General features: G+C 38.4%; 1 protein-coding gene across 2 annotated transcripts in view; it reads right to left on the reverse strand.

The window, feature by feature from the left end:
- Positions 1-11,751, reverse strand: part of LOC122826248 (ankyrin repeat and BTB/POZ domain-containing protein BTBD11-A) — a 168,259-nt gene extending 156,508 nt beyond the window's left edge. The window contains exon 1 of one of the 2 annotated variants that reach the window (XM_044107860.1): positions 9,485-11,751. In XM_044107860.1, the coding sequence (XP_043963795.1) occupies positions 9,485-10,352 (868 nt within the window). In that variant the 5' untranslated portion in view covers positions 10,353-11,751. The remainder of the gene's footprint in view (positions 1-9,484) is intronic. The other variant, XM_044107859.1, reaches the window with a different exon arrangement.
- Positions 11,752-12,209: the final 458 nt, after the last annotated feature.

Consider the following 12,209-nt stretch of genomic DNA (forward strand, 5'->3'; position numbering starts at 1 on the left):
TAGGGCCATAATAAAATAAAATAAAATAAATAAAGAGAAGTCATAATATTACAAAAATAAAATCTTACGAGAATAGTCAAAATCATGAGAATAACATCATAGCATTGCAAGAATAAAGTGACAATATTATCAATTTATTCTCATCATTTTATAACTTTACTTTCCTCCTTTGTTTATTTTCTTATTGTGGCCCTAATACTTTGTCGTAGTTTGAAAAATTTGTCGACAAATAATTTTAAAGGAGCCTTTTAACCGACTACATGCTCTCATTATTAATTCCTCCAGGATGTATCTGCTGAGTTCGGTTTCCTACTGCCGACAGGTAACATCACAGAACAGCGTTTTCTGACAGCAGCTGTCAAAAGTTTTCTCAACATGAAAGAAATCCTGCGCATCTTCCACTTAATTAGGATTTGTGTCACTGTGGCATTCGCTTGTGTATTTGGTAACACAATCAGGTCATTTTGTCACTTCACGATAGTCTCCCAGCCCACTTGGGTGATTGTTTTGAGACGCACATAACTCCATATCTAACAGGAGATGTATTGAACATGAATCACACCCACAGCAATGGCCAGGGAGGCACATGGAGCTCATTAAAAACAACAAGTCATCTTTCACCGAGGCCTGAGAAAGCCAATCAGAGAAAATATTTCACACCCACATGTCCTCATACTTTCCTTTGTTATGCCATGAAAACAAACACTGAGACAAGTAACAAACTCATCTATTGTATCTAATGAACAACAATACGACAATTGACAGAATCCCAACAAACCGGTTTGTGCAGAAAAGCATTTGACACAAATAATTATTTTTCTCAACATAAATTCTTAAATATATCTATTCATTTTATTTTGTGTGGTATGTTGATGTTTAGTAATACTTGCTACTCAACTTTTTGGAACTGTTAATTTGTAATATGAAAACAAACAATTTATGAAGATAAATCAAAAAACCTTAGGTAAAAATAATTACTGAATAGACTGAAGTTAGCCTGTCTATATTAGCCGCTATATTAGCATAGCTTGGTTGGTTTCTCCCGTTTGTTTTCCATTTTTATTTTTTCAATTTGCCGTTTTACCCTGTAGTTTTGTTTCCATCAAAAACAAGCCACACTTGGCACAAATGTGGCATAGAAATAAACATTTTTATGAAAGCTAGCTGGAAGGATTTAGACATTTACGTCTTCTTCTTGCATTAGCTTATTTTTAGCTTAAATTGTTAAGACATTATTTCCTGTAGAATCTGCAGTTCTATGTAAAAACATACAGATTTGAGCAACATTTCTGTGCTCACTGCATAAAAGGTAAATAAGCACAAAAAAAAACTTTAGCTGAGAGTTAGTATTGATCTGTTCACTCTGTCAGAAAACATGTTTTTATTTGTGAATTCAAAGTAATTCTCAATATGTTATGCAACAACATAAAAATAAGATGTGACTTTAGCTTAGCCTAATTTCTTATCAAAATTATTTCTGCAACATAATTATTGCATTTAGTATCTTAGTTTTCACTTTCTGTTAGACTACACAGCATCTCAAATTCATCTTGAAATTAAGATAATTTTCTGACAGATGTTTTGTATTCATAATTTGACTTTTGGTGGTTTAGGATGCCGATGAAATCAGTTGTAAATATGCTAGAGGGTTAAAGAGTATTCTGTCTGGCTTTAGTAAGTTTTTTTAAGGTGGCTGAAAACAGTAAAGCTAACATTTTTCTATGCTCAGTTCCTGATAATTATCATTTATGAATCCAACAGCCTGAGGTTAAAAACTCCCACTCAGTTGCTCTGCGTTGGCCTTCAGCTCAGACATATTTACTGCACAATATAGTTTAAAATTATGCAGCTATATTTAACAGTAATATACTTTACAATGGAAATCTCTCTTCTTCAATCAAATAGCTGCTAAAGTTGAAAAAAAGACTCTCCTAACTTGACTCGTACTCTAAACACTTTAGATTTGACTCAAATGTCCTAAATTCAGAAATGAAATAAGCCGGTAAGTGTAGATCATTTCCTGATTATGTTAGGAATCTTTGCTATGGGATTATATAGAAGATTCTACAACACAGTCTCATTAAATCATACAAAGGATAGAAGATATTTGTTTGTAGCCACACAGAGAAATCTGATCAAACTTGCCAATTTGGACTTTGAAGGAATGGATAAAAAGTATGATAGTGGTTTTTGTTCTTCAGGCCTCCCTTTATGTTTCCTGTTGCTAATCTTAATGACCAACTGATAAGCATAAGTGCTAATTAAACAGATCAGCATGGTAATTATATCCTCGAGGAACGCGTGCCAAAGCCTTCGCCGCCCAACCTCATCCAGCTGACACTCTGGCCTGATTCCTCCTCTTCCACTTTACTCCCCCAGTGCATTACGCACTGCTAACACACTTCTCTTATTATCTCATCCTGACCCAGTACATTCACCTACTTAGTGAAAATGAAAGAGGAATCCACTGTCCAATAAAAGAGACGTAATAAAACCAAAACACTTTGAGCTACTCCCCGCTGAACCTTCCTCGTGTTTGGAATCTCCTCCAGTGGAATCACCCCGAAGTTAAAATGAATATTATGAAACGAAAGGCTCATAAAACGCATCGTGGCCACACAACACGTTCACGATCACCGATCGTTGCTCAAACTGGTTACGGGGGTGAGTGGGAAGTCTATGGCCAGATGAAATTACCGTGACATAAAAATCCATCACAACCAGCTTTGCTTGGCTGAATGCTCACAACAGCAGCAGAAAGACAACAATCTGTCCGCTCGTTTCCGTGCACCCATCCTGCCAGGAGGAGAAGGGACAGGCGGAAAATTACGACAGAATGGACAACAAGAGGCTCTGCCAGAATCCTGTTGTTATGAGCCGAGCTTATTATAAACCACAGTGGAAAACAAATATGCAAACACACAGCCCGCCCCCAGCAGAAAACACAATAAAATATGGTGTGAAAGACAGACTGGGACACCATGCTGCTAATTTAATAGGCTGGCTGAGACCTGCTTTGCAATTCCATTATGTTGTGTCATCTGTCCCACGGAGGTCGGAGCAGCTCCTTCGGGAAGGTCAGGGGAAATGACAGGAAAGCTCACCATCCCTGCGGTCCTGGAAGCTGATGACCAGGCTTTTTATTAAATATATACAGAACAATCTGAAGCTACCTACTAAACGAGCACCACATGGCATAACTTAAGTGTTTTATTGAGAATTACTTTAACCTTATTGGAGCTGTTGATACGTTTGTGTTTTATTTTCATGTAACTTTAACTATTATGATGCAAAGAGCCTAAAACTTGACTAGATTGTGTATATAGCACTGATTCACACACCGTTTGTTTGGTAGCTGCAATGCACAACCTAACAATGATTTAATTTAATAAAAACATGATTAAAAGTTGGTTAATTACAATTTACAAATTAAATCCAAAGCCTTCTGATTATGTCTCAATGCTAAAATATAAAATAAAGAATAAAATGTGCACAGAAATTGTATCACCTTTCGTGGGTTTTTTTTTTATTACAACAAAATTAAAACAAGAAAAGTAATCTAAAACTGGTATCTAAAGGGTTGAGATTTTACAAAGTTCATCAATATTTACAATATATAGAGAGGTGAATCTTAAAAAGAGCAGTTTTGAGGTATAATGTACAAGAAGGAAGCACAAAAATCTATAATTAATTTGATGGTAAATATATATAAGCATTCATTCTTGTGTGTAGAATAATAAGCTCAGAAATTTAACCCATCCCAGTAAATCCCAGTAAATCACAATAATTTTAAATGATTAGAATAATGTTTAATAGGATCCATCATTCCTGAAACAAATTACTGAAATTTAATCTCAATTTTGAGATTAATGTCATATATGTACAACAAAAACTGGAATATTCCTTCACTTTTGAAAGTCAGAAATGTGCGACATTTTTTTCAAGCCTAAAGGGAGAAATGTAAAATATTAAAACTGACATACAGTTTAAAATCAGACAATTTTAAGGACCTTTTTTGTCCTTTTATATACAATGGAGCTTTTCCTCAATTGCACAAATAAGTCTTGTTTACTCTTATATTATCTAATCAAAATAAGAGACTGACGGCTTTCCAGACAAGATCAAACAATCTGGTGAATCTCAAACAAACCAGTCAAGTCACCATCAAGAAAAAGTCACAACAAATTTAATGACTGAAGCCTCAGGCTTTTCCAAAAACCAGATAGTCCCGGTTGTCCTGTGATAAGTTGTGCTGCATGAGTCTTATGTCAGTTTTTATTGCCTTCCACGTCAGCCTCAGTCAATCTATCTGGATTCATGCAGCATACTTTGTTTTATTAATAAAATCTCGCTATTTTCTGTGCCCCTCAGCCTCCAGCATCAGTCTATATTTGGAGCCCTGCAATCCTGCAACACAAACAGTTGCAGTACTGTGACAGTGAGACCATGCAAGCCAGCTGCAATAATGTCCTGTACTTTTCAGACATTGTGGTGGAGTATGTGTTTAGACACTCAGTGCAGTAACATATTCACAAAAAATAAAGTAAAATCTACACACATTTACCATCACATATTTTCAAAATAAATGTTGTAGGATAGCAAAAACAGTTCTGCTACAATGAAAACCTTGTCATTCTCCAAGTGACCTCAAGAAATGACAGATGGGCTTTTTAGGTAATTAAATTTAATTCAAATACAGAAATACTTATGATCCCCAGGGGAAGTTAAATATTAAGTGTTAAATGTTGCTGTAACTCATTTATCTTTCTCAAAAACATTTGATATTTCAAAATTGTCATTCCATCAGTATTTTTAAATTACAATATAACAAAACATTCAAAAGGTCATTTTTGACAAGAAAAGGATAACAATGAAAATGAAATGGCATTTTATGTATAATTATGCTGCTGCTCTCTTGCTACTCTCCATTCATGTCTTTTCTGAATGAACCTATTGACAGAGGAAATGTTGCTTGTTTCCTGCATTTTGTCTTATCCTTTTATAATTCTTGTTCTGTGGTTTTATGTCTAACTGTGTGTTTCCTGTTCATAGCAACTGTCAGAGCTATTGCTAGGGCTGGATGGTAAATCAATAACAACATACATCTCCATAGATATGTGATCAATATCAATAAATAATACTTCCAATAGAATTTCAATAATTTCACTGAACTCTGATCCAGAACCACACGGCATTCTGGGAGATGTAGGCAGAGGGAAGGCTTTAGCTGCTCAACCTCCTACAGCTAGCTAGCTAAGCTCGGTTTGTGACATCAACTAACTCATTCACTCTTTGGTTACCTAGCAACCCACTGATTTTTTGGTTACCAAGCAACAACTCTGATTCTCCCCCAGCCTGTTGCTGGCCATTCAACACAAACCCTGTTTCTGGTTGCTCTAAAGGTTCTTCCTGGATAAATGTAGTTGTTCCTTTCTACAGTCGCCACATGCTTGCTAGACTACTGCAAAGTAAACAACTTGACAAAATGCGTTTGGTTTTTTAGCAACTTATTTATAAATATTCAACTGAATATTCTAGGAATGGTTTGTGTTTAAATGAACCGACGTCAATTTGAAATGTCCAAACAAGAAGTTCGGTTGTCAGTTTTAAAATCTGCCTGAAAGTCATTAGCAGATAATTCTGGTATATAATTTGTGCATTGATGATGTGAAAATATGTATCCTCACTTGACTCATTATGTTTTGAATAAATCTACTGAAGTTGTTGTGCTGTCTAATACAGAAAAATAGGACTGAGAAAAAAAAAAAAAAAATATATATATATATATATATATATATATATATATATATATATATATATATATATATTTTAAAAGGTTTTTTCTCCATCAGACAGCTGTATTCAGTAAAACATTTTCAAGCTGCTTTTGTGAATAATTCTGTGCCAAACTGTAGATAGACACAAAAGAAATATGAAACCCAAGGAGCTTTAGGAAATCGACTGGAAGCTTTAAATAAAAAGCATTATAGTGCTACCTTTAGCAAAACACACAACTTGAAAGCCAATATGAGAACATTGTATGATTACTTTAGTTGCTTTCGTCATTTCTATGTATGATGTTTTTATTGTGCAGAGCAGTGGCGACAAACAAAACCCCGAAGTGAATATTTCATGCAGACAGTGACAAACAAACCTCAGTGATTTCAGCCTGACAGCAGGCTTTCCCTGTCGTACACAATGAATAAAGCAACGCAAGCGGAAACTGAAAGAAGACAGGAAGATATCACGCAGAGTGAATGCTTCACAGAACTGCAGCCAAACAAAGGTTGGGAAAATGACTTGGAGGCAACAGCAAAGAGCATTTGGATGAACTGCAGATCAGGAATGAGCTTTTACACAACAACACCACAGAAACCTATACTGTAACATTCTATCACTAACTTACAGCTTTTCAAAGTCTGGGCTTGATGCAGAGCTACCAAATTCAGCAGTAAGTTGCTTGACCTTCAGGTTGTTTGGTTCCTTTCGGATCTATTTTAGGTCTCATACCACTTCTGCATTCTGCGAACAGAATTCCATAATGCAGTTTGGGTATTTTTAATCATTTGGTGTATAAAACTATTTAGGATCCTGAAATAGAAATACCAACTACATTAAATTAATCTCTTAAGGCTCCTAAACTACAATTGAGCCATTTGTTGTTGTTGATTTTTTTTTGTGTAGTGATATTTTTGCAAGAAATAGTAAAATAAGAGTCAAATTAAGAGTGTGTGTAGCTTTTTTCAGGACAATTACTGCAGGGTTACAGCACAAAACAGCTTTTTTCTTGCAGTCATCATCATAGTTGTGCAGATTACAGTCAATGTGCATCTCTGCATTCATGTTTCATCTCCACCCACTCCACCCATTACAGTTAGCTAGATCCTGTGTGTGACTCGTTCCAGTATTTCAAAAACCGTCTACATCAGAGGCTTTTGAAATCCCTTTGCAAACGTATTCCTAAAAGATTTTTCTTTAAAGTTGGAGAGCAGCATTTATTTCTTCTGGACACAAAGGCTGAAATTTTGCTCTGCTCAATAAGAGCAGTCAGGTATGGTCAGTGGGAGAGCAGAAGAACCCAGATTCAATCATTATGTGCTGCATCACTTTTCTTTTTCAGATGAACACTTAGAAATGGCGGGAGCATGCTTCCCTGCATAACGGGTTTCTTTCACACCTTCAGCTGCTTATTGTCTCCTCCCTCTGACCAGAACTGCAACAAAGAAGACATTTCACACACCTGACTGGATGTTAAATTAAAATCTGATTTAAAATCTGAATAAATATGCTGCAGGTGTGAGAATCAAACTTGAAACTGTGAGACCAGTATAATGAGAGACTTAAAAATGTATCTCTTGAAAACTGGAGAAATTTTACTGCTATTGTCTTTTTCATAAACTGGTTCCACTAGAGGCAAAGAGATTGGAAGAAGGATGCACATCGACGCTAAAAGCGTCGAAACAGAAGGAAAGATATGTTTAAAAATTTTATTAATTGGCCATCAAGAACAATGACGAATCATATCTACAACAAATTTCTGAGCATTGTAATTTTAAATACAAAAAAAGAATCAGGTAAATGACAAACTAAGTTAAAAAGTAGCTCAAATCTAAACAAAGACCAGTGTGAAACCTTTATCTTTTGATCGAGGTGAAGGAAAAAATCTCAACAAATCACCCAAGAGTTTTGCACAGTACTAGTTAACATAAAAATGATCATCCAACATATAAAAACAAATCAATATTATCAATCAGACTATCTGGACTGAACTGTATTTTGTATAACCTGATATTATTGTCACCTTATGAACTGGAGATCTATATAAGAAAACTGAAATGACTTAAAAACTTACATCAGATGGTAAATAATGGTGTCTAAAACTAATCCTCAGTTTTAGCATTTATAAAATTTTATATAACTTCATATCAGAGTGATTAATTTGTGGTACAGAACAGAAAGAATCTGATTCTTCTTCCATGATATTTGGATTCAGATCACATCATATCATCAGACCCATTTCAGATCAACTTATCTTCAGATTGCTTCTCATAGTCTCTCTTTTCGAAGCTGTTATTTAACAAATCACGCCCATATGCACATCAAAGAAACTTTTCACTATGCCAAAGCTATCGCCTGAAAACCATCAATGCAAAATGACTTTTCTGTTCAATACTGCATGTCCCAGTTTGGCTCTCAGTATGACAAGTCCCTTCTGCTTTACAGTTTCAGCCAACTCATTCGGTTCTTTTTGATAGAGGAAAAAAATAATAATAAAAGGCCAACCCACGCTCACTGACGGCTTACACTTTCTGGAGTGACACAGCAGCATTATCAACAAGGCCAGCACACAATACATAACACGAAATCCTGCTTCTGCTAAATTGTTGCAGGATGCACACCGACTCACACTGTCAAAAACACTTATTAACATTCGTGGCTGCCATGTAACAGCATGGGAAACACAATGGCTCACAGTGACACAAGATGGAGTTTGTTTGATCTTTTTCTCACCATAAACACCAATTTGACTGTTGATGCTTCAGGGCTCCGATAACCAAGAAAGGGAGAACTTGTTTTGGAGGCAGCTTGAAAACTGACAATCTTTTTTGGAAGCACCATTTATAGATGTATTAAGAACACTGGAGATTTCTACAACAATAAAACTGGTTTAAAAAATAATCTCATCCACACTCACAAACCTTACCTAAAAAGGATTTAACTAGAGATATTGGTTCAGTCAAATGTTAGCTATTCTTACTGATGCCTGTTTTACACTGTGATTATATGAACAGTAAAAATTAGACAAGAATCATAAAAGTTGTGGTTGAGAAAGTTTCTGTGTTGTTGGAGCAAGAATTTTAATTCAGATACAGTTAGCATAAAAGTAGCACTGATGATAAGCCAACTTAGACGTGTTAGCATGTTAGCTAACGGTACTGCTGCTCAACAAGATACAAACTAGTAAATCGGTGATTTAGTAAAAGCTTAAAACTGTTGTAACATTTAGTATCAGTTTCCAAGAGTTTAAGATATAACCCGCTTTAGCTAGTTTCACAACAGAGTAAATGCTAAAATATTTTAGTTTGAGCACACCTGGCTGCAATGTTAGCTCATTAGCAGAGCTCTATAGAGCCCGACTGCAAGCTACTGATACAATTTCACCATTTAATTCAAACATACAGGACAAAGGAGACATCTAAAAGTTGCATGCCCTGTTTGAGATCACAAAAAAGCATTTCTGTGTTAAAATTGATTGATGGCCTTATATTCTAATAAATCAGAGACAATATTGGGGATTTTGGATATTTATAGGCCATAATCACCTAATTTAATAGAACTATATCACTTTGGGTGTTACAAATCTATAAACGACTTTCACTTTGGTTGTTACTGTTTACTTGTGTCCAGATGGAGGCTGTCTCCCACCGTCAGCGGAAGTGTGTGTGTGTGTGTTTAGAAAGAATGTTTTGTCATGCTTTCCTACCACTTGAATTCTTGCCGCAGATGAGGTGCTGGTAGGGCTGCAGCAGACCCCAGATCTCCGAGTCGTTGCTGATGGCTTGCTCCATGGACTCCAGCGTGATCTTGGGGATCCCGTTGTCCCTCTCCACCAGCGCGCTGCGCAGAACGCGGCCGAACACCTCCCTGAACAGGCTCTCCATGCAGGCGCACAGGTAGATGGCGGCGTGCTCGTGTATCCTCAGGGCCACCCGGCTATCCACCATCCACCTGAAGAACCTCCCCACGGAGAACACCAAGCCGCAGCGCACCGACTTGCCGCGGCTGAACTTGTCTCCGGCACTGGACATGTTGTAGAGGGAAAGCGCGCTGAGCGCCGCCGTGATGCAGTTCACCGAGATGGTCCATGAAAGCACCACCTTGATGGCGCTCTGGATCTCATGTTTGGTGCACTTGGCGTAGCGCAGGCTGAGTCGCTGCGCCTCCCGGGCCACCCTCACCAGCGCCCGGCTGATGAGGGCGGACAGCCGCGCCAGGACCTCCGGAGTCGGGTTCCCCAGCATCAGCTCCTCGTCCTTCCTCAGTGCGCCCTCCACCTCTCCGAGGCTCCACGGTACCTCCTCCAGCTCGGGCAGCTTGGCGCAGTGTCCCCCACACTCCAGGATCTCCGTGTCCTCCGCCAGGACGGTGTTGACCGTATCCAAACTGTTGTGTCTGCTGTGCATGGATTCCGTCAGATGCCAGTAGTTGCCTCCATGCGAGACGGACTGGTGCGTGTCGGAGCAGCAGAGCGACACGCTGGACGACCTGACCGAGTCCGCGGCTCCACCATAACCAGAATCAAGCGTTAAATCCTCCAGCGTCCTCACGACTGTCTTATCCTTGCCTGCCATAATTGCACCGCATAATGTTGGGTATCCGTGGTTCTCGCAGATAAACGCCTCAAACTCGCCCCGGTGCCTTACTCCCTCCCAGTTTGACCAATAAAAAAAACCCAGCCAGAAGTCAAAATTTTATTCTCCTCTTTCTGCCTGACGCACACGACAACTTCACCTTCTCCTCCTCGGCGTGTCTGTCCAAGAAGAGTGCACAAACCCCGCAACAAGCGCAGAGCAAGCAGGCACGCAGGCAGGCTGGGCTCCGGTGGAGAGGAGGAGCGCGGAGACCCCGCGGAGCTCCAAACGAGCCAATCAACGTCTCGGTTCAGCTGTGAGTGACGCAGACGCGTTACCTGCTGCGTCTCAGCACCTGGTGAAGCACGACTCGATACAACCGGAAAGCCGTGAAGCTACGGTGAAGTTTCCCTCTGAGCACAAGCATTGTGGAATATATTTTTAAAAGTTAAGCTACAACAAATTACATACAGCTCACTTGTTTAGATTTGAATCAATATTTTTGAATTAGAAACAATTCAGTTTCAGTAAGTAAGTGAGTAAAATGTAATTTTTGTAGCACATTTCAAGATCACAAAGTTTCATAAAAGACAACAAAGAGAAATTAATACAAAGCTGATTTAAAAAGACAAAAAACTTGGGAATCTGAAAGAAAACCAGTTAGATGATGTGGGAAGAGGATCTTCTGTCTGCAGTCTTGACCTCACTCAAGAAAGTTAATCTGACAATATCTGCATGTAAAATAAAATTAAAAACTGGCATAATTTGTATTTAAACACAGTTAGTTTCAACAGATACTGTGTTTTTTGACATCGACTCTGGATAAAGCAGGTTTTCCATGACAAGCTGTTGGTTTCATCAAGCTACTGCACTTTTTAAGAAAATCAGATAGGCAGATGTTAACTAAAACTTGTTCAGTCCCATATGTCTATGAATATTTTACAGTTTAAGAACTTTGCCCCAAGACTTTTAGAGACTGATTATTCCAACATCTTGTGAAAGCTTCAAGATTTAGCTCCATTTGCTGAAAAATAATCCCTCTGAAGCGCTTATTGCCTGTAAATACAGACTTTTTTTGTTGTTGTTGGCTAAAACAAAGTGTGAGCGAGCTAAATCCTGACGTGCAGAGAGAAGCAGTTGGTGGAATGATGATTCATCCGTTCTGCTGGGGCTTCTCCTTGTGCATCTGAGCTGGATCCACCATCTGTCCCCGCTGCCTGCCATGCCAGAGGCACTTTCCTGCTGCCTTCGCATGACGCTGCATTGTGCCAGAGCTGGAAAAAAAGACCGAGGTGACATGGGGAGAGTTATGCAACGCTTGGAAAAGTGATGGACCAGGAAAAGTGTAAAACAAATCAACCCAGTGTTTTACAGCTGTGTGTGGACAATTACAGGAGCGAAAGAAGCATTTTATGTTTAAACATTAAACATGAGGATTTAAACATGAGGATTTCTTTTCATCTCTTGTCTTTGTCGCCTTCTGCAGCTCCTGATGCACTGCAGAACTTTCCTCCTTGCTCAGGTGAGAGCGGCGGAGGTGGGCAGCTGTCAGCGACGCCTCAGAGTCCTCTGCTGGTGCTCCAGAGTCCGTCCTCAGTTATTAGGCCTTGGTTGCCTGGTAACTGGAAAAATTATCATGATTTTCCCAGCAAAGACGATAGATCATGCGTTTCCCAGCAGAAGCTGTGCGTCGCATTTAGACCTTAGTCATGCTGCACAGACACATTCTGAAGTAACTAAATAAGGAAAGAAATTTTTGAAGTTTTTTTTTTAAACATTGTATTCATGTTATGGAGTTGGAGGTTGCCCCAAAAGCTATAAACACATTAACTAACTGATTTATTCATAAAAGACTAA

This window comes from Gambusia affinis, linkage group LG23 (assembly GCF_019740435.1).
Source record: "Gambusia affinis linkage group LG23, SWU_Gaff_1.0, whole genome shotgun sequence".
NCBI classification, from domain to species: domain Eukaryota; kingdom Metazoa; phylum Chordata; class Actinopteri; order Cyprinodontiformes; family Poeciliidae; genus Gambusia; species Gambusia affinis.